Consider the following 21,792-nt stretch of genomic DNA (forward strand, 5'->3'; position numbering starts at 1 on the left):
CCAGCTTCCAGTCATGAGAGATTGTCTCAGCTGCTCTGTGTCTCTTTCCCCCTGTTTTCCAGCAGTATCTAGAGACACTCTCCATTAGCACGTACAATGCTGCCTGGGCTCCTGCATTGGGATTTTTGGAAGCTAATCTTTCTTTTTTTTTTTTTTTTTCCAGACAGAGTCTTGCTCTGTCGCCCAGGCTGCAGTGTAGTGGTGAGATCTCAGCTCACTGCAACCTCTGGCTCCCGGGTTCAAGCAATTCTCGTGTCTCAGCTTCCTGAGTAGCTGGGACTATAGGTGCATAGCACCATGCCCAGCTAACTTTTTGTATTTTTAGTAGAGATGGGGTTCCACTGTATTGGTCAGGCTGGTCTCAAACTCCTGAACTCAAGTGATTTGCCCGCCTCGGCCTCCCAAAGTGTTGAGATTACAGATTTGAGCCAGTATGCCTAGCCTAACCTTTCTATTTTGATGTATTTGGAACATCTTTGGTACATTTTTCGAACACCAGTTAAACCAAACTAAGCACAATATAAGGTATTCTTTTCAACATATGTACTTCATCATCTCTCAGAATTCTTTTGCCTTTAAATCTATTATCTTTTAAGCCTGTTATCCTTCCACATTGCATAGTCCCTGTTTGTTTTGTATCTGTTCTCCTGCTGTACAAAGAACAATGGTCTTTTGCTTTTAGAAACATTAAAGTAGTTTATTATAATAATGTATCACCGTATAAAAAAATTAAATGATGCAGAAGAATAAATAATAATAAATGTGCAGTTCCACTTCACAGTTTGTTATTAAAATTTCCTGAAAATTTTCATACACCTATAAGCTTATGTTAAATACATTAGATTTACTTATTTGTTTTAACATACTATATGCCACACTTCACATTTTTCCTTTAACTCTCTACCATGGGCATCTGTCCACATGACAATGTGTGTTCTGATGGCTGTAACTTGACTCCAGGTGTTATTCCCCAGCCCAACAGCTTCCTCTCCCGGCTTCACGTCTCTGCTATGTCTTAGACCTCATACATAGCCACCTTCCCTGCTTTCTCACGAGGCACCCCCATCTCCCTCAACATTTTATGATATGGAGCACAACATTTATTATCTGTCCAGCAAATCCTGAAGCCTAGATTCGTCTCACCAACCATCTTACTCCCTCCAGCACCTGCACCTACACTGTGAAGCCCTGGGGGAAAAGAAACATCGCTGTGCAAATTTAATCCACTACAAGTTGATCGTTTTTGACCGTAAATATATCCTCTTCAAATATTCTTTTTTTTCTTTTCTTTTTTAAGAGATGGAGCCTTGCTCTGTCACCCAGGCTGGAGTGACGTGGCACAATCATAGGTCACTGCAGCCTCAGACTCCTAGGCTCAAGTGATCCTCCTGTCTCACTCACCTGAGTGGCTAGGACTACAGATGCATACCACCACATCCAGCCAATTTTTAAATTTTTTATACAGACAAGGTCTCACTCTGTTGCCCAGGCTTGTCCTGAACTTCTGGCTTCAAGCAGTCCTTCTGCCTCAGCCTCCCAAAGGGTTGGGATTATAGACATAGATGTGAGCCACCACCTGACGCCTTTCAAATACTTTTTTTTTCTTTTTCGAGACAGAGTCTCACTCTATTGCTCAGGCTGGAGTGCAGTGGCAAGATCTCAGCTCACTGTAACCTCCGCCTCCTGGGTTCAAGTGATTCTTCTGCCTCAGCCTCCCAGGTAGCTGGAATTACAGGCGTGTGTCACCATGCCCAGCTAATTTTTGTATTTTTTGTAGAGACGGGGTTTTGCCATGTTGGCCAAGCTAGTCTCAAACTCTCGACCTCAGGTGATCTGCCTGTCTCGACCTCACAAAGTGCTGAGATTACAGGCATGAGCCACCATGTCCAGCCCCCTTTCAAATATTCTAATCTGAAATTGTCTACCCTAAAATTGCCAGTAACTTTTAAAGTTTCCTAAACGCAGTAGATTCAAAGGCCTAATGGGATGAAGTCATTAAGGAGGAAGGAACTCAAAGTGTATGGACATGGGTGCCATTGAGCAGGGCAGGCATGTAACTTGTGAAACACCTCTTCCCTCTTGGGATATTTGGAAGATTACTTTGAATGATATTGCATTCTTCTTATAGCAGATGACTGTTTTCAGGCATGCTTATTAAATTTTACAATCTTAAATATTCCAGCAGCCTCTCAGCCCCATCTCTCTACTTATGTCTTGCCCTTGAGAAATGATGGGTGGGAAGAACATCAGTAATGCCCTTAGTGAACTGGGAAGACAGCAGGAGTCCCTAGCAGGAAACAGGGAAACCCAGCAAAATACTCAAACCCATGGAGAGGTGTTGCCCCTTGGGGCAGACTTTGAAGGCAGGTTATTCCCCTTAGTAGGACGTCATTGGGCACATTTCTGTTTCTGTGCAAGAACTGTTCCTTGCTTATACACAGGACCCTTTTTGGGGCCTAGTGCTTTTCAGATTTAATCCTTCGTTGTAGAAGTTGAGGTTAAATATAATAAAAGGAGAGCTTTAGAATGGAGAAATTGTGTACCCAACATTTTCCCTGAGTCTTGTGGAATGTTTCAGGATCCATATCTGTACTAAAGCCCCAAACTTAAAGGGACAGAGCAGGCACATTTTAAGGCCAAGGTGTAAGCCAGCCGTAAATGTATTGACCAATATTTTTCACTTCACTATTGATTCTTTATTTTCAAGGATTTTTATCTTTATGTATTTATTTATTTTTTTTTTTTGAGTCTCACTCTGTGGCCTGGGCTGGGCCACGGCTCACTGCAGCCTTGAACTCCCAGGCTCAATAAATCCTCTCACCTCAGCCTCCTGAGTAGCTGGAACTACAGGTATGCCCACCATGCCCAGGTAATTTTTTTATTTTTTGGAGAGACAGGGTCTCACTGTGTTGCCCAGGCTGGTCTTGAACTCCTGGGCTCAAGCAATCCTCCTGCCTTAGCCACCCAAAGTTCTGGGATTATAGGTGTGAACCACTACACCCAGCTTTATCTTATTTTAGATCTGTAAAAACTGAGGTAACAACCAGCAACAAAATAAAATCCCAGTCTGCTTTGCCATCTTTTATATTTGACTTCTGTTTAGGTCAGGAAAACAACAGTGCAAGACATTGTGTGTATTATGTGAAGCTGGAACCACATTTCATAGGACCATAAAATCTCATCTCAGATCTAAGCACTCATATTCATTTACTCAGTTAACACATTTGCTCAGTACCTTTCATGTGCCAGGCACTGTGATGGGATACAGCACTGAGCAAAACAAAAGTCTCTGTCCTCATGGGTCTTTCATGCTGATGGGGAGGAGACAAAATAAATTACCAGAATATATGTTTCAATTACTGATGAAAGAACTATTGAAAATAAATCTGGGAAGGTGTGTGGGGAATTTCTAACTTTAAACAGGCTTACTGCAAAGGTGAATTTAAAATCTTAAATTAAAAAAGCCTTACCGAGAAGGTGACATTTGAGCAGAAGACCTGAAGCAAGTAAGGGAGTGAGCCATGTGAATATGTAGGGGAGATGTTCTAGCTGAAGAGAGGCCCCAAGGTGTGCAACTTGAGCAGGTGAGCAAGATAGAGCATAGTAGGTGATGAGCACAGAGAAGTAACAGGACCACATTGTAGAATGACTCAGAGGCCACTGTGAGGACTGGCCTTTACATCTGAGCAAGATGGTTAGTTAACACTGGAGGATTTTGAGTAGGCTTCGATTTTACCAGGGTCACCCTGGCTGCTGTACTGAGAATGGACCATGGGGGTGCGAGGGGAGAAGCCAGGAGACCAGTAGGAGGCCTTCTCCCTCATCTAAATATGATCTGTCTCGGGAGGGGTGAGGGGTGGTGAAGAGGTCAGAGTCTGTGAGTGTGGCTGTGTTTTGAAGGTGGCCGACAGAATTTGCTAAGGGATGGGATGTGGAGTGTGGAGTTTCTATTTTCTAAGATGGGACAGTCTGTGGGAAGAGCCAGGTTGGGGAGTGGGGAAGAGTTAGTTTTGGATGTGGTAAGTGAGAGGTGTTTATTAGGTGTCCAAGCAGAGATGCTGAATAAACAGCCAAATATATGCTTCTGGAGTTTGAAGGACGGCTTCATCCTGGATATACACAGTATATATTTGAGAATCATCAGTGTATAGATGGTATTTACAGCCACAGAATTGAAGAGATCCCCAAGGGAGTGGGTATAGATGAAGAAGACAAGATTCAAAGAGGCACAGGACTCTCCCCATCCTCCTGACCTATATAGAACCCCCAAGGGCTCCTGGTATTGTATTTTTAGTAGAAACAGTATTTTACCATGTTGGTCAGGCTGGTCTCAAACTCCTGACCTTAAGAGATCCACCCCTCTCAGCCTCCCAAAGTGCTGGAATTACAGGCGTGAGGCTCAGACCCTTGGGGCACCTGGTTTTATAGGTCGGGAGGATGGGGAGAGTCTAGCAAAGGACACTGAGAAGGAGCCGCTGATGAGAAAGAAGGGTAACAGGGAGAATGTGGTCCCTGGAGGCCAAGGCAAGAAAGTGTTTCTAGAAGGAAGGATTGGTTGATTTGTCACTGGTGGGTCAGGTGAGATAAGGACAGAGGATTGACCTTGGGTTTAGCCTTCAATATGGAGGTCATTGATGAGAAAGCAGCCGTGATAGAATAGCCAGGTGGAGAGAGAATGGAAAGACCAGTTGCAGGTGGACACATCTACAACTGTCTTGAGAACTTTTGTTTTACTGGCAGCGAGAAAAAGAGTGGTAAATGGAGGATGGCATGGTTCAAAGAGGACTGTTTGTTTGTTTCTTTAGAGACAGAGTCTTACTCTGTCGTCCACGCTCGAGTGCAGTGGTGCGATCTCAGCTCACTGCAACCTCCACCTCCGAGGCTCCAGTGCTTCTCTTGCCTTAGCCTCCCGAGCAGCTGGGATTACACGTGCCTGCCACCACACCTAGTTAATTTGTGTATTTTTAGTAGGGACAGGGCTTTGCCATGTTGGCCAGGCTGGTCTCAAACTCCTGACCTTAGGTGATCTGCCCACCTTGGCCTCCCAAAGTGCTGGGAATAAGCCAAGGCACCCGCCCCAAAGAGGATTTGTGATAGATCTTTTTTTTTTTTTTTTTTTTTTTTTGAGACAGAGTCTTGCTCTGTAGCCCAGGCTGGAGTACAGTGGCGTGATCTCGGCTCACTGCAAGCTCCACCTCCCGGGTTCACACCATTCTCCTGCCTCAGTCTCCCGAGTAGCTGGGACTACAGACACCCGCCACTATGCCCGGCTAATATTTTGTATTTTTAGTAGAGACGGGGTTTCACTGTTTTAGCCAGGATGATCTCGATCTCCTGACCTCGTGATCTACCTGCCTCGGCCTCCCAAAGTGCTGGGATTACAGGCATGAGCCACCGCGCCTGGCCAAGAGGACTTGTGGTAGATCTTTAAGCAAGGTGTGTATGTGGATGAGTGTGATCAGTAGATATGGGAAAAGTGATTTAGGAGAGGGAAGGATTGCCGTGGGTGTCCTTGCTCTGGCAAGAAGGGATAGGACCCAGTGTACTGTTGGAGAGGTTGGCCTCAGTGAGTTCATTCATCCGTGGTAACTGGAAGAAAGGCAGAGACATGGGGCATGATGCTGGGAGGTAAATGTGGCAATTGCTCCTGATTCCTCAGTGAAGTAGGCAGCATGGCCACCCCACCTGTGAGTGAGAAGGGAGGCAGCAGCCAAGTAGGATCCAGGAGAGCTAATAGAGCAGGAGTGTGGAGCGGCTGCTAGGCTGCATTGGGGACGCTCTGGCCAACTGGTGGTTTGAAGTAACAGCAGCCAGCGTGCTTAATTGTGTATCTCCAGCTATTTCCAGCTGTGCTGCTGAGTTGGATTTAACCAGGTTTGTGGTTTTAACAAGTGAATACCAAAAAAGTGAGAGAAGAACACAGGATATGAGGACATCCTTGGATGTTATGAAAGATGGAGATACTGTTGAGCTTGGAGTGTGAGCTTGCACAGGGGGCATGTGAGGCCACAAAAGGAGTAAGAGACAGTGAAAAGACTGTAGGATCTGTCGATTCAAGTGGAGTCCAGGGCTTGTTGGAGGTGATGAACATTTGAGCCAGTGAGTTGGAACAATGGGAGGAGGTGCTTTGACACTGGGAAGCTTGAAATGGAGATAACGGCTGGGACTGCTGTCATTGATAAAGGCAGGGTGGAATGCGACCAGAGGAGGGAGTGCTTTGAAATTGGATGAAGACCAGAGTCGCTGGAGGAGAGGGCAGAGGATCAAAAGGTCATTGTTTTGGAAGGATCATTTATATAAATGTAATCACCAAGAATCAGGAGTGAGGAGGAGTGTTGCAGTGACAGTGAGCCAGGAGCTGAGGGCCAGTGACCTGGGGTTGGTAGATGACAAGAACAGGAAGGAGTAGGGGTGGTGTGGTCTGATCACATGGGAGTCAAAGCTAGAGGTTTCTGGAGGAGGGAGAATGGTCTGGCCCAGCGCTGGGGCCTATGAGAGAAAACAGGCACCACCAGCAAGACTCCAGTGAGGCAGCGTCCCTCAGGGACAGCCAGGTTTTCATCAGAACAGGCTTCAGAAAACATTCTGAGAAGAGGTTGAGGAACTAGAGAGTGTTCTACTGGTGACACATGAGTTTCAGGGCATAGTGGAAGGGATTAAGCAGTTGACGGGGGATACATTTTGGGATTCAAATGTGGAAATGGAAGGATGACATGGAAATCCTGGACTTCTGGTGGTGACTAATATTCAGAGGGTAGGGGACATAATGGGATTAGTCCTGCCCTTTAGTCCTAATGGGTAGTAGTCCGTTCTCACGCTGCTATGAGAAATACCAGAGACTGGGTAACTTATAAAGAAAAGCGGTTTAATTGACTCACAGTTCCATATGGCTGGGGAGGCCTCAGAAAAACAATCATGGCGGAAGGGGAAGCAACCATGTCCTTCTTCACATGGCGGCAGAAAAGAGAAGTGCAGAGTGAAGCGGAGAAAGCCCCTTATGAAACCATCAGATCTTATGAGAGCTTACTCAGTATCACAAGAACAGCATGGGGTACTGCCCCCATGATCTAATGACCTCCCACAAGGTCCCTCCCCCAGCACGTGGGGGTTACAATTCAGATCACAATTGGAGATGAGATTTGGGTGGGGACACCAAGCCAAACCACGTCAGTCCTGATGGTCTCAGGCTGCATGGGGGAGAAGTCTTGCCAGGAGTGTGCAGCCTTATGTGATTTCCCTCAGATATGGACTTTGATATAATTTTTCTGCTATTTGCTAAAAGCTGGTGGTGAGATACATAACAATAACTGTTATTTAGTGAATGCCTGTTTTCACCAGTCAGCATCAGTCAGCTAGGTGTTTTACAGTTTTACACACACATTTCTGTATTTAATCCGACAACCCTGCAAGGCAGGTACTGCTCCCATTTTACACATAAGTTAACTGAAGCTGAGGCAGGGTTACGCAGCTTTCCCTGGTCTCCTAACAAGATGGAGTTGACTTGTACCCAGGTCTGACTCTAGATTGATATTTTGATTTTCAGAATTATTCCAAGGAGAAGGTTAAATCCTCACTGAAATAATTCAGGAAAAATTATAATCCCACGTTTTCCCGAACAGAAACAGAACAGTGCTGTGCTTGCATGTTATAAGGAGAATTTGTTTCCCTTGGGAGCTAAGAATATTTAAAAATCCTTAGCAAAACATAAATAAAATGCAATTCCATCCATAACCAAACATGATTTAAAATATTATAAAATTCCCAACTAAACACATGACAGGGAGAGGTCGTAGGGTGTTGTGCTGAAGAGCATGTTCTCCGGAGCTCAACTCGCTTGGCTCAGATCCTGGCTATGCCGATGCTCAGGTGTGTGACTTGGTGCTCCAGTTTTCTCATCTGTAAAAGATGGATAAGGGTTGTTTGGAGGATTACATGAGGCTTGATATATACAAAGTACATGGAACATAGGACGCACTAAACAGATGTTACCTGTTACTACATTAATGTCACCTTAGTCTTGCTATTTCCTTCACAATTGAACACACAGGTTGACTCACCTAATGAAGTGAGTACTGGATTGAGGTGTCAGATTTGCCATTTTGGTATAATATTGTCTCTCTCTGCTTAACTTACTTTAAGTTTGGTGTCTGTGCTTCTGATTCCTTAGTGTGTATACTTTTGTGTTTTTCCATTTTTCACTTTTTAAGAATGAATCTTTAAGGTTCATATAAGGTTTAAAATATCAACTAGTGGTATAGATACGGCTGTATTGGAAATAGCAATGCAGACAGAATGAAAGCATTGGCTGACAGGTGGCAGCAGTGGACTATGCTTAAACATTCACTTAGCTGCTTCACTGCACCTGCTTTAGGGATGTTAATAAATACATACATACAAAAGAGTGGGCTGCTTAGAAGTGAACCATGCCATTTTTTTTTACTACCTTATGTAATAAAGTTTGAATTTATTAAAAGATACAATTATGGCTGGTTGTATAGCTGGTAAATTTCAGCCTTCTGGAGTCATGTTTTCCCTGATTTTAGACATCTGAATGTCACTTTTTATTATATTATCGCATGCTCTCTTGTTCACTGCTGAATCTCTATCACCTGACACTTCAGGAGGGCACTTAACATCTGTTGATTATTTGAACATAAAAATTTGTCTGCTTGTTACTAGAAAGCCATCAACTCCAGAATTCCTAAGACATGACCATGGGATATTACTAGGAGAGACTAAAGTTCCATTTTTGTTCTACATGGGATTTTTTTTTCTCTTCTAGAACTTATTTACATTTAAAAGGTAAGTCGATTGAAATTACCAAAAAGAACGTATCAAAGGAAAACTTGATGACAAGTCTTTAGAGAAACACAATAGGATTAAAATTTAAATCTGATTGAGCTATGAGGAATTTAAAAATTTATTTATTACCAATATTAATGCACTTAAGTAATTTAATGGGACTAGCACTTTTACTCTATTTGTGATATTGGTATGAAGACCCTGGATATTTTTTCTGAATTTGCTTTCCACTTCCTTTTAATACAGTTTACGTTTAATAAGGAGGAGACCTGTAAGCTTGTTTGTACAAAAACATACCATACAGAGAAAGCTGAAGACAAACAAAAGTTAGAATTCTTGAAAAAAAGCATGTTATTGAATTATCAACATCACTGGTAAGGCATGAATATTTTTGAATTTGGGGTTTATCCTTTCCATATGAAATCTCTGTTGCATTGACTATATAGATTACTTGATTGTATAAAATATAGCAAATTAATTGATTTTCTTTTTTTGTTACTAGTGGTCGTAGCTTGAAGTAGTGACTCTTAGTTAAAGATGACAACATCATTTAAAGTATCGTCTTTTAACTGTGTTTAGATTACTGTAATATCTGGTACTTCTTTTGATACATAGATCTGGTACATAGAGTAGTTATTTTTATTCACATACAGGCATATCTTGGGGATACTGAGGTTCAGTTCCATGCCACTGCAATAAAGCAAATATCACAATAAAGTGAGTCACATAAAGTTTTTCTTGGTTTCCCAGTGCATATAAAAGTTATGTTTATACTATATATAGTCTATTAAGTGTGCAATAACATTATGTCTAAAACAACTCTGTAAGTACCTTAATTAAAAAATACATTATTGCTTAAAAAAAAAAAAAAAAAAGGCTGACACAAAGGCATAAAGTGAACACATGCTGTTGAAAAAATGGCACTGATACAGGCATGGTGGCTCACGCCTGTAATCCCAGCACTTGGGAGGCTGAGACGGGTGGATCACGAGGTCAGGAGATTGAGACCATCCTGGCTAACATGATGAAACCCCACCTCTACTAAAAATACAAAAAATTAGCCAGGCGTGGTGGTGGGCTTCTGTAGTCCCAACTACTTGGGAGGCTGAGGCAGGAGAATGGCGTGAACCCAGGAGGCGGAGCTTGCAGTGAGCCAAGATCGTGCCACTGCACTCCCGCCTGGGTGACAGAGCGAGACTCCGTCTCAAAAATAAAAAAAAAAGAAAGAATGGCACTGATAGATTTGCTTAACGCAAGGATGCCACAAACCTTCAATTTCTAAAAAACACCGTATCTGCAAAGCACAATAAAGTGAAGTGCAGTAAAATGAAATATGCCTGAATAGTTAACAGTAGCATATTATGCTTTGGAGAAAAGGGCCTGTCAGTCTTCTAGTGAAAACATTGTTTTATACTGTGGGCTATGAAAAAAATCACAGGAAGACAAAACTTAACTTATGTTTGGTAAATAGCATCAACTTCAAATAAAACGCTTACATTTTGCTTAGCCTTTCATTTTGTAAACATGACATAACATTAACAAATTCTGTACCAGTTCGTATCAGAATCAAAAAGCATTTAAAACTGTCCTGTTTTTCCTTCCAAAGTAGTATGTACTTATTATACAATATTCAAACATAGAATTTTTTTTTTTTTTTTTTCTTCCCTGAGGCGGAGTCTCGCACTGTTCCCCAGGCTGGAGTGCTGTGGCGTGATCTCGGCTCACTGCAGCCTCTGTCTCCTGGGGTCAAGTGATTCTTGCACTTTAGCTCCTGAGTAGCTGGGATTACATGTGCCTGCCACCACGCCTGGCTAATTTTTGTATTTTTAGTAGACATGGGGTTTTACCATGTTGGCCAGGCTGGTTTCGAACTCCTGACCTTAAGAGATCCGCCCCTCTCAGCCTCCCAAAGTGCTAGAATTACAGGTGTGAGCCACTGCGCCTGGCCAAACATAGAATATTTTTAAAGACTTTCAAAATCCAACATTTGAAGTATAACCATTGTTATTCTTCTGAGTAATTTTGCTTGGAAATGCCTATATTCTGTGGGGATCATAGTTTACATATGTTTTGCCTTTTCTAGAAAGTGTAAGATGCTCTCAGTGGCGAACAGGAGGACTGTCTTCCTGCACTTCCTTTTGGATATATGTCCTGTCAGTATATTAGATTACATTGTTTGCTCACGCCAGTGAAGTTAGGAACCGTGGATCTCAGCTGAGACCTGACCAGATCCTGTGGCCTCACATTCCCTCCTATCCCTTAGATTTCCTCCTCCTCCACCCCACCCAACCCCCATACACATAGAACCCTGGGTTGCTGAGTCCTGTGCACAGCCATGAACTAGCTTGTGATGGGAAGGATTCGTTTTGACTGGACAGACCTGGGTAACATCTACCTGAACCCCGTAAGAATGGGTTCCGTGTAGGCTAGTGGGGCGCTGTTGGAAGGAGGGAGATAGTGCTGTTAGAAACCTGCCTGTTATGCTTGTGTCAACTTCTTTCTCATCTGACCCTCAGTGCAAATAGGAACTTTAAAGACTCCTTTGTCTCCCCATTTCTTTGGTTTCTGGTAAACGAAGAGCTTTTTTCCCCTAAACTACCATAGGAATACTGCTTATTTGCTAGATCAATGCATACCAATTGCCTATCAAATTGGGATATGTTTACTTATTCTTAAGTAATTGAAATTTCACTTGGTGTTTTTCTTTGTAATCTTTAAAATAATATTTAAGCCTCAGTTCTTATCTTCTCATATTAGCCCTATCCACCTGCGTTTACTGCAATAGCTATCAGTTTGTTGACTGACTGAAAGAATGACTCTTAAGGTCTGTGGATGATTTTTTAGCTCTTTCTTCTACCTTCTGTGCTTAGAATACTGTTTAGTCAGCCTGGCACCGTGGCTCATGCCTATAATCCCAGCATTTTGGGAGGCCAAGGCAGGCAGATCACCTGAGGCCAGGAGTTCAAGACCAGCCTGGCCAACATGGCGAAACCCCATCTCTACTAAAAATACAAAAATTAGCCAGGTTTGGTGGCAGGCGCCTGTAATCCCAGCTACTCGGGAGGCTGAGGCAGGAGAATTGCTTGAACCAAAGAATACTGTTTATTCTTTGCTCCTGAAGGTAATAGAAGCAGTTCTTCAGTAGCCTCCTGACAGGGAAGTACTTAGAGATATTTTTAACTAATTTATGATGCAGTTAACAAAGATTTCATTATAATGCCAAGATGCTTAATAACAAGAAAGAATAAATAAAATAGTGTACAAACTAAGAAAGCATCAGACAGTAAAATTTACTGAATGATTTGTAATCAGTATATCAGTTGCAAACTTAAACTATTCTGCTTTAAAAAAATTACCTGGGAAATTGCTGGTAGATAATGATTTTGCAGTTGAATCAGAAAAGTTGATGATTTTAAGTGTAACCCTTTAATCAGTTCAGTATACATTTAGAAAATGTTGATTCACATTGATGAATTTATTGAAACCGTTATTTGAGTATATTCTGTCCATGACCTATTTCAGAAAGATTTTACTATATAACTTGATTTTAAGCACAGACAGTAGAGTTGATACAGAAATGCTATGTACCCATGGGAATTTACAGTATTCTGTTAGGGAGTTTGATTGTGAATATAGCACATTTTATTTTATACTTTGCACTAAGACATACTGGGGAGAGCATAATCATTTTCTAAATCATAAAGCAATACATGCCGATGAAAAAACACAAGCAGTACAAGAAAATATTAAGTAAAAGTAAGTCTTCTGTCACTCTCAGCCTCATTTCTGTTCTATAGAACTAACACTATTATTTCTCATGTGTGTTTCTATATTTATTATGCATATAGAGGTATAGAAAAGGGTGTGTCCCGTTTTAAAATAATGCAACTAAAATATTGTTGTACACATTATTCTGCAACTTGCTCATTTTATTTAAGAAAATATTATGGACTTTTTTCAGGTCAGGTAACATTGTAAATCTATAACCTCCTCCATCTTTTTCATAATTTCATAATTCACTGCATGAATCAATCATAATTTCTCCCACATGACATTGGAACCGTGCTCTAGTTTATTATTCTCACTATAAAGAACAGTTAATAATAGTTTCTTATATAAATTGACAAATACTTTTTATTTTTTTTATTTGTTATTGTTGTTGTTGTTGTTGAGACAGAGTCTTGCTCTGTCGCCCAGGCTGGAATGCAGTGGCACAGTCTTGACTCACTGCAACCTCAGCCTCCCGGGTTCAAGTAATTCTCCTGCCTCCGCCTCCTGAGTAGCTGGGACTACAGGTGCCTGCCACCATGCCTGGCTGATTTTTGTATTTTTAGTAGAGACGGGGTTTCACTCTGTTGGCCAGGCTGCTCTCGAACTCCTGACCTCTTGATCTACCCACTTTGGCCTCCCAAAGTGCTGGGATTACAGGCGCGAGCCACCGCTCCCGGCCATACTTTTTATTCTTATTTGGGACTTTAGAACATAATTTGAGGATCTTTTTGGCTTACTCTGTCAGTAGCTGCTAAGCTGTTTTGTGATTCCTGAAACTATTGCTTTGATACCAGCACCAGACACTTAAAACTCTCTTCAGCTGTGCTCTGTGTGGTTTGTGATTATACTTCTTGCCTGAGTTTCCAAATCTTCATGATATTTTATTTATAAAAATATAATTAACTAGTTATCAGAGCACTTACCATTTTTTAGTATCATAGAACCACTGGACTATAGCTTATTGAATTATAAAGGGGTCTTGAAGATACTTTAGTGAGTTCCAATCCCAGATCCCACCAAGTTAGCAAAGGAGAATGATGTGCTGTTTTCAAAAATTCAAAATCCTAATGAATACTACAAATGTACTCATGTTAAAGCTACATAGAAATGCCAACTGTGGGCTACCCTCTTTGGGTCCCCTCCATTTGTATAGGAGCTCTGTTTTCACTCTATTAAATCTTGCAACTGCAAAAAAAAAAAAGGAAAAGAAAAAAAAATGCCAACTTGTTAAATGCCAGGTTTCTTTGCTTTGGGCTGTAATTTTCTGAGTGCATTGTGACAATATGGGTTATTCTGATTAGAAACTTTTGGAATTAATTTATTGGAAAAACAAGTTATTACTAAATGAAGCTTGATTGGTAGAACTGTTTCAAATGGAGTCCTTGGAGAGCAGACAGAAGTAAAGGAAAAGAGTTTATCTTCATGATAAAAAGTTGGGAGTCATTCAGCCTTTATCCTTGCGAGTCTTCTTCCCATTATTCAGTCTGTCACATTGGAAATAAGAGTTTTAATTTTTTTGATATTAGAAATTTAAATAAATACTACTTGTTAATTTAGGAAGACAGTAATTGAAAATCATATTATTTGGCCAGGCATGGTGGCTCACACCTGTAATCCCAGCACTTTGGGAGACCAGGGTAGGAGGACCACTTGAGCCCAGGAGTTTGAGACCAGCCCCGGCAACATAGTGAGACCCCAACTCTACAAAAAAAATTTAAAAATTAGCCAGGTGTGATGGCATGCACCTGTAGTCCCAGCTACTTGGGAGGCACACAGATGGGAGGATCACTTGAGCCTGGGAGGTTGAGGCTGCAGAAAGCCATGATCATGCTACTGCACTCCAGCCTGGGTGACAGAGCAAGACCCTGTCTCGAGGGAAAAAAAGATATCCTTTAAGTTTTCTTAAATTTATTTCAAAGGGATTTTTTTTTTTTTAAATGCTTCCTATTACCAGAAAAAGCTATTATGTCAAGGTATTATATAAATGATACATTTAGGATGTTGGCTTTTATAAAACCTAAATTGCCCCTTAATTTCTCATTTTGTAACTAGCACTATAATTTTTATGTAGTACTTTCCCTCCAGTATGGTAGCATGAAGATACTATATATTGCTAGTATATATTCATTAATTGAACTTCATCTCTATCTAAAAAATTAAAGCAATTAACGGATTCGTTAAGCTTGCAGAAAATCTGAATTATTTATTTTATATAACAATGCGTTTATGCTTCTAATATTTTATAGTCTTTTCATTGGAACCACTAGCCTGCTGATTATAATACTAAGCAGTTTAATAGTATAGGTGATTCTAAAATTTTGAACACTGGGTACTGTTAAATAGCATTTAAAGGTGACGAGACATGTTTTATTAGGTCATTAAGGTACACCTTGGGTGAATATAGAATCATAATTTTACTTCCTAAGGCACACATTAATTAACAAATAAAACATGCCCTGGAGTGTCATCTTATGACTATAACATAGCTGCTATATTTTGAGTAGTTTTTTTATTTGTATCCCGCAGTGTACTCTGGGCACAGGGGGCCACATGCTTGGACTGTAATGTGGTTATATGGTGCTACAGAACTTTATTTCCTGCTTTTATTATTTAAGTCCTTTTTCGCTATAGAACTTGAAAGATTTGGTTCGCTAGCTTTGTAACAGTATTTCTTTTAGAAATAACTTGGATTTATAGTTCTCACAGAATTTTTTTCTATAACTTTCACTTTTCCTCCTGGCTCTTAATTTAATATTTTCCTACATCTTGCAATTGTATTCCTTTCTTATTGAATAACCTGAGTAATAAGAGGCATTTCCTTCTCTACTGTTTAATAAACTGTTCCTGAGGAACTAGATATATTGCTTTGTGTACCTATTTAGAGCTGTGAGTGTTCTGCTAAAGGTAAATTACAGTGAAGTGTCTAAATAGTATTGTTAAATTAGCAATTACAGTAAATTAGTTTATAAAACTCTTTCCTACCTACCATTTATCCTTTCAAAAAAGGTACAAAGTTTTTTGGTTTTTTTTTCTTTTCTTTTTTTAAGGCTAGTCAAATGAAGCAGTGCTGTACCTGGTTGTGATCAATTAGTTGTAAACACCACTGCACTCGGACCAGCCTGTAGTTTTTTCCATCACTGCAGTGTATCAGATACTGGCATATTGTTATTGCTTATGAAGTAGCACATTTCATTAACATTCTTTGTGGTTTTTGTAATCTTAAGGCATTTACACATTTAAATTTTACAAAGTGATAACACTGATTTGGGCAGTAATTCTTTGTCATGTTTGGTGGGTTCTTTTCTAACTTAACTCTTCTTTCCGTGTGTAGGATTGTGGATAATATGCCTGTAACGTGGTGTTACGATGTTGAAGATGGTCAGAGGTTCTGTAATCCTGGATTTCCTATTGGCTGTTACATTACAGATAAAGGCCATGCAAAAGATGCCTGTGTTATTAATGTAAGTTCATGATAAACTCTTTGTTGCTTTTTAAAACATGGCTTTTGATAGAATTCAGTCTTTACCTGGACAAAAATTGTTATATTCGTTGAATGAGTGTACAGTTCAGATGTTCTGAAGTACAACTACTTCAGTCTTAAACTTAGAGCAGATTAATAATCTATAAGTTGAGCTTTAGAATTGGAATAATTCAGATTCAGTTCAACATTTACTGAGATTGTCTGTTGTATGTTAAATGCTATGGTAAGGTCTAGAACTTTGTCCTAACTCTCATAAATCTTACATATTACAAAATGTACATAGTAGAGTTTCAAAAAAGGCTTCATTATAAGTTAACTAAATTTGTATTGCAGAAGTCAGATATTATACCCTTTTTAAGACCTATCTGTCTTTGAGGCCATTCTTTTATATTTAAAAATAGATTAATCAAATAGAGACATTACTATAGAAGGTAATTAGAACTAAGTGGGGATATCTATTAAAATGAATTTTGTGTAATCAAATCAACCTGATTTAAATCTCTTAATGGATCTGATTCAGTGGAAGTTAGCATGAGTTAATCATGAAACTGATTATATCAGTTAGTGCTTTTGTAAGTGCTGACCAGAGATACTTGAATAATTTAGGTTATGAGTTTAGCCCAAACTTATAAGCTTCCAGGCAGGAAAAGTGTTTAAATGTGTAAACTTTAGTGTGCTCATAATATTTTAAATTTTATTTTGTTTCATTTTAAATGAAAGGCTAGAAAATACTAGATTAGTGTTCTTTTGAATTTGTACTTACTAGATTTTATGTAAAAAAACTTTAAGAAGCATATACCTTCCCCAATTAATTTTTGGCTTAAAAAGAGTTTAAGTATAAAATTGAAACATGTTAATGTGAAAGGCTTAAAATTCCGTTCAAACTTAAATTTTCTTACTTGTTGTAGCCCATTTTAAAGTTGTAAGTTTTGACTCTTATGTAGTCAGTTTTCTACCTTTAACTTTTAAGTTCTGTTCTGCAGTCAGAATTCCATGAAAGAGATACATTTTACATCTTCAACCATGTTGACATCAAAATATACTATCATGTTGTTGAAACTGGGTCCATGGGAGCAAGATTAGTGGCTGCTAAACTTGAACCAAAAAGGTAATTATATTAATGATAAAAAGTAAACAAGTATAAGTGAAATTTAGACCCAAAGAATAAGTATTTGGGGCTCAATTACTCCTTAATATTCTGACATTTCAGGATTGATTTTACTAAAACTCCCTTTGGCATGATTTGTTACTGAGTTATGGGTTGTCCAGAAAACCATACCAATAGTTATTTTCCTGTCATGATAAACGGTCAAGCCAAGGTGCCTTTGTGTTTTGTTTTTCAGTCAGGAGGTTTTGACAGCTTTTTCACGTGTCAGTGGGGAAGGAGAAGTTGAGTGGTTGGGCCAGTGGTCCCCTTCATAGTGGAAAGAACACTGCCTCAGATAATCTGTGGCTTTCCTCTGGTCAGAGGCCCAAATGAGTGGACAAGTACTGTGATTTCTCAAGCCCCTATGCAGTGTTAGATGCCAGTATGAAATACTAGCCATTGAAAGAGATCTCTTCAACTTGTTTATTATTTTTTATCACGAATGTACATATCAGTTATTTATGAGGTTTTTTTTTGAAATATTTCATTTTTTTCATGACTTTTTCTGCCATTGAATTAGCCTTTTTCTCATGCACTGGTGGTAAAGAAATACATGCCATAATAAGATGGCAGTTAAACTCCATCAGTATTTTTTTTTTTTTAAATAAGATTATTTAGCCAGGCACAGTGGCTCACACCTGTAATCTGAACACTTTGGGGAGGCCAAGGCAGGAGGATCACTTGAGGCCAGGAGTTCAAGACCAGCCTAGGCAACATAATGAGACCCTGTCTCTACAGAAAATGAATTAGCTGGGCATGGTGGCATGTGCCTGTAGGAGGCTGAAGTGGGAGGATCACTTGAGCCCAGGAGTTCAAGACCAGCCTGGGCAGCATAGTGAGACCCTGTCTCTACAGAAAATTTAAAAATTAGCTGGGCACTGTGGCCCGTGCCTGTAGGAGGCTGAAGTGGGAGGATCACTTGAACCCAGGAGTTTGAAGCTGCAATGAGCTGAGATCACACTACTGCACACCAGCCTAGGTGACAAAGCAAGACCTTGTCTCAAAAACAAAACAAAAAACAAAAAAGACCAGGCATGGTGGCTCATGCTGTAATCCCAGCACTTTGAGAGGCAGGAGGATTGCTTGAGCTCAGGAGTTCAAGACCAGCCTGGGCAACATAGCAAGACCTTGTCTCTACAAAAAATGAAAAATTAGCTGGGCGTGGGGTGTGGTGGCACACACCTGTAGTCCCATCTACTTGGGAGACTGAGGCGGGAGGATCACTTGAGCCCAGGAGTTTGAGGCTGCATTGAACTGTGATGGCACCACCGCACTCAGGCCTGGGTAAGAGAGCAAGACCCTGTCCCAAAAATTAAAAAAAAAAAAAAAAAAGATTATTTAAATGCTCTTCAAGTATAGTGTTTTCAAAAGTATGTTTATAATTTTGTACACATATGAAGTAAATATTTATGCTATTAAATGTGACATGAATAATTTCACCTTTTTCAGCAGCATTTTAAAATACGTACAAAATCTGTAACCTTTACTTTACCTCATTTAAAAAAAATTGTACTTTATCAGCATCTTGCCAAAATGTTTCTTCCCACAGCTTCAAACATACCCATATAGATAAACCAGACTGCTCAGGGCCCCCCATGGACATAAGTAACAAGGCTTCTGGGGAGATAAAAATTGCCTATACTTACTCTGTTAGCTTCGAGGTGAGTCTGTTGTGTTATCTTTAGTATAACTCTGAAATTGATTTTAAATTTGTACTACTTAAACTAATTAAAATGTTACTGATTATGCTTGTCAAATAAAGAAGCTATTAATGAGCTGATTTTTAGGATAGTTTGTCAGTGTACCAAGCAACATAATCACTCTTGTAACTGAGTCTTAGTTCAAATGAGAATGTAGAGGAAGTTGGAGACTTGAGCCTGATTTAGTGTTAAGCATAAGAGATACATATAAGACAAAAGTAGAAAACAGGCCTAGAGGACGGGATGGAAATGCCAGAGATATATTCAGAAACCATTTGGGAAATCAACACCATACTTTAAAGGATTTAAGTGTGAACTTTAAATGGAGAGCTTCCAATTGGTAGATTGTCTTACAAAATTGAAGGGAGTGCTTTCATTAACGAAGTTTCTTAAAATGCAAATTCATTGTTATGAGAATCTTAGTATTCTACCTCTATTTTTTCACCATTTTTAAAATCGAGATTTAATTATGAACTTTAAATGAAGAGTTTCCAATTGGGAGATTGTCTTAGAAAATTGAAAGGAGTATTTTTATTAGCGAAGTTTCTTAAAATGCAAGTTTATCGTTAAAATGCAAGAATCTTAGGCAGTGTTCCACCTCTATTTTTTAAAACTTTTGGCAATCCAATATAGTTGTGATGTTTAATATCCCGTATAATGTTTCATTTTGCAGATCTGGTGCAGTAAATAGTATATATTTCTAGATATTAAGAGCTCAGTGTGCCTGGGATGACTGGTCTGGTTAGTTGCCTCTGGCATAAAGAAAAGAATAATTATTCCATTCCATTCCATTATTTTCTTAAAAAAAAAAAAAAACCTACATATAGCACTAAATGTTGACATCTAAACATCTAGTTATAATTTAAAGCAATACTTTTAGTAGGTATTACTAGGAATTTTTTTTTTTTTTTGGTTGCATAATCTTACTCTGATTTCCCCTAGACTTTAGTGAATCTGAAACTCTCTGAATCTAAGGACTAACCAAAGTTATGATAATTTAGAAATTGCAATTGTTGACTCAATGGAAGGGCAAGCTTTGAATGGGATTTTTTTTGTTCTTAATGTGCTGTCAGCAGATGTTTACTTAAAGAGATTTTTTAATCTCCTCTAGGAAGATAAAAAGATCAGATGGGCATCTAGATGGGACTATATTCTGGAGTCTATGCCTCATACCCACATTCAGTGGTTTAGGTAAGAGTACAGAGTTAGCCTGCTTTTGCTTTCTACTTTACTCTCTGTCCGTTTGAACATCTCATTTACTCTCAAATCCTCTCTACTTTATTCAAAAGTCTGGCCTTGGGTTCAAATCCTGGCTTTCAGCCACTGTGAGTCATGGCAGGTCCCTTAATTTCTCAGTGTCTGTTTCTTTATCTAGAAATACCCACCTTATGGGATTGTTGTGAGGATTAAAGGACATAATGGGACAGAGCATTTGAGGACATTTTCTGGCACATAAGAGTGTTCAGAAACAGAAGCCGCTGTTGTTGCTATGACTTTATTATTATCCCCTTCAAACATGATTCAAAACTTTTATCTAGAAAGTTGTTCATGTTGCCATAACCCTCCTTTTCCTATTGCTGTCTGATCTTTTTGATCAGTAAAGATCACTTTGATCAGTAAAGAGACACTTTACTCACTAATTTACTGAGTAAAGTTGTTCTTCAGTAAATTTCTTGAGGGCACAAGCCAGTCCTTTGTTGTGGCAGTGATTTGGGCACAGTAGTTATTTCATAATATTGACCATGTACCAAAAAATTCTAGTTCTAAACAGACTATGAAACTGTATTATGATAAGTATATAATGTTATTTAGCTACTGGAGGGAAACATGAAAGAACACAGTTCATTGAATTTGTTGGATTTTAGGTAGCTTTCATTTTGATTTTGATGAAGACAGTTTTAATGTTACTCAATAAACAGTTTTTAAAAGAGTTTTACTGTTCCTAGGATTAAGCTACAGATTACTCATGATGCGCTTATTTCTACAGCATTATGAATTCCCTGGTCATTGTCCTCTTCTTATCTGGAATGGTAGCTATGATTATGTTACGGACACTGCACAAAGATATTGCCAGATATAATCAGATGGACTCTACGGTAAGTGGAAACATTTTAGTCTTTAGTCTGCCAAGGACACTGTTTATTGTTATTTTGTGAAAAGGTAAAATAATAGCTTTAGAATCTGCTTTTAAAACATTCTTCTAAAAAAAAAACAAAAACAAAACAAGGAAGAAATTCTTCTCAAAAGTTATCTTGAATTCACATTGTCAAATAAGAAAGTGATACTTAAGAATTAATATTCTTGGCCTGGCGTGGTGGCTCACACCTGTAATCCCAGCACTTTGGGAGGCCGGGGTGGGCGGATCACCTGAGGTCAGGAGTTCAAGACCAGCCTGACCAACATGGCGAAACCCCATCTCTCCTAAAAACACAAAAATTAGCTGGGTGTGGTGGTGGGTACCTGTAGTCCCAGCTACCTCGAGAGGGTGAGGCAGGAGAATTGCTTGAACCCAGGAGGCGGAGGCTGCAGTGAGCCAAGATGGTGCCACTGCACTCCAGCCTGGGCAACACAGCAAGACTGTGTCTCAAAAAAAAAAAAAAAAATAGAAATGGAGTCAGCACAGCCTTGGGAGCTGAGCTGTTCACAGCCTCCTGTGTGGGAATGGACTGGTGCAGCGTGGGGTGTAGGGGCACAGTTACAACTCTGTAAGGTTTCTCCATCCCTGACACATACCCGTTTGTGAAACCACAAAGTTGAATGGAATAACTCCTAAGCAATTTTTATTTGTGTGGTTGTTTAATTTTTTAAAACTAATTTTAACAAATTTGTATCATTTCAACCTTTTGGTATATTTAAAATAATTGCATGTCCCAGCCTCTTTAGTCTCACTC

At 39.6% G+C, this 21,792-nt stretch overlaps 1 protein-coding gene across 3 annotated transcripts in view; it reads left to right on the plus strand.

The window, feature by feature from the left end:
• The window catches only part of TM9SF2 (transmembrane 9 superfamily member 2), a 64,821-nt gene that overhangs the window by 21,742 nt on the left and 21,287 nt on the right, over positions 1-21,792 (plus strand). For all 3 annotated transcript variants that reach the window (XM_054528683.2, XM_054528682.2, NM_001132555.1), the window contains 6 exon segments: positions 9,049-9,176; positions 15,905-16,034; positions 17,038-17,162; positions 18,751-18,862; positions 20,013-20,092; positions 20,889-20,997. In XM_054528683.2, coding sequence (XP_054384658.1) covers positions 9,049-9,176; positions 15,905-16,034; positions 17,038-17,162; positions 18,751-18,862; positions 20,013-20,092; positions 20,889-20,997 — 684 coding nt within the window.

Source organism: Pongo abelii, chromosome 14 (genome assembly GCF_028885655.2).
Source record: "Pongo abelii isolate AG06213 chromosome 14, NHGRI_mPonAbe1-v2.0_pri, whole genome shotgun sequence".
NCBI lineage: Eukaryota > Metazoa > Chordata > Mammalia > Primates > Hominidae > Pongo > Pongo abelii.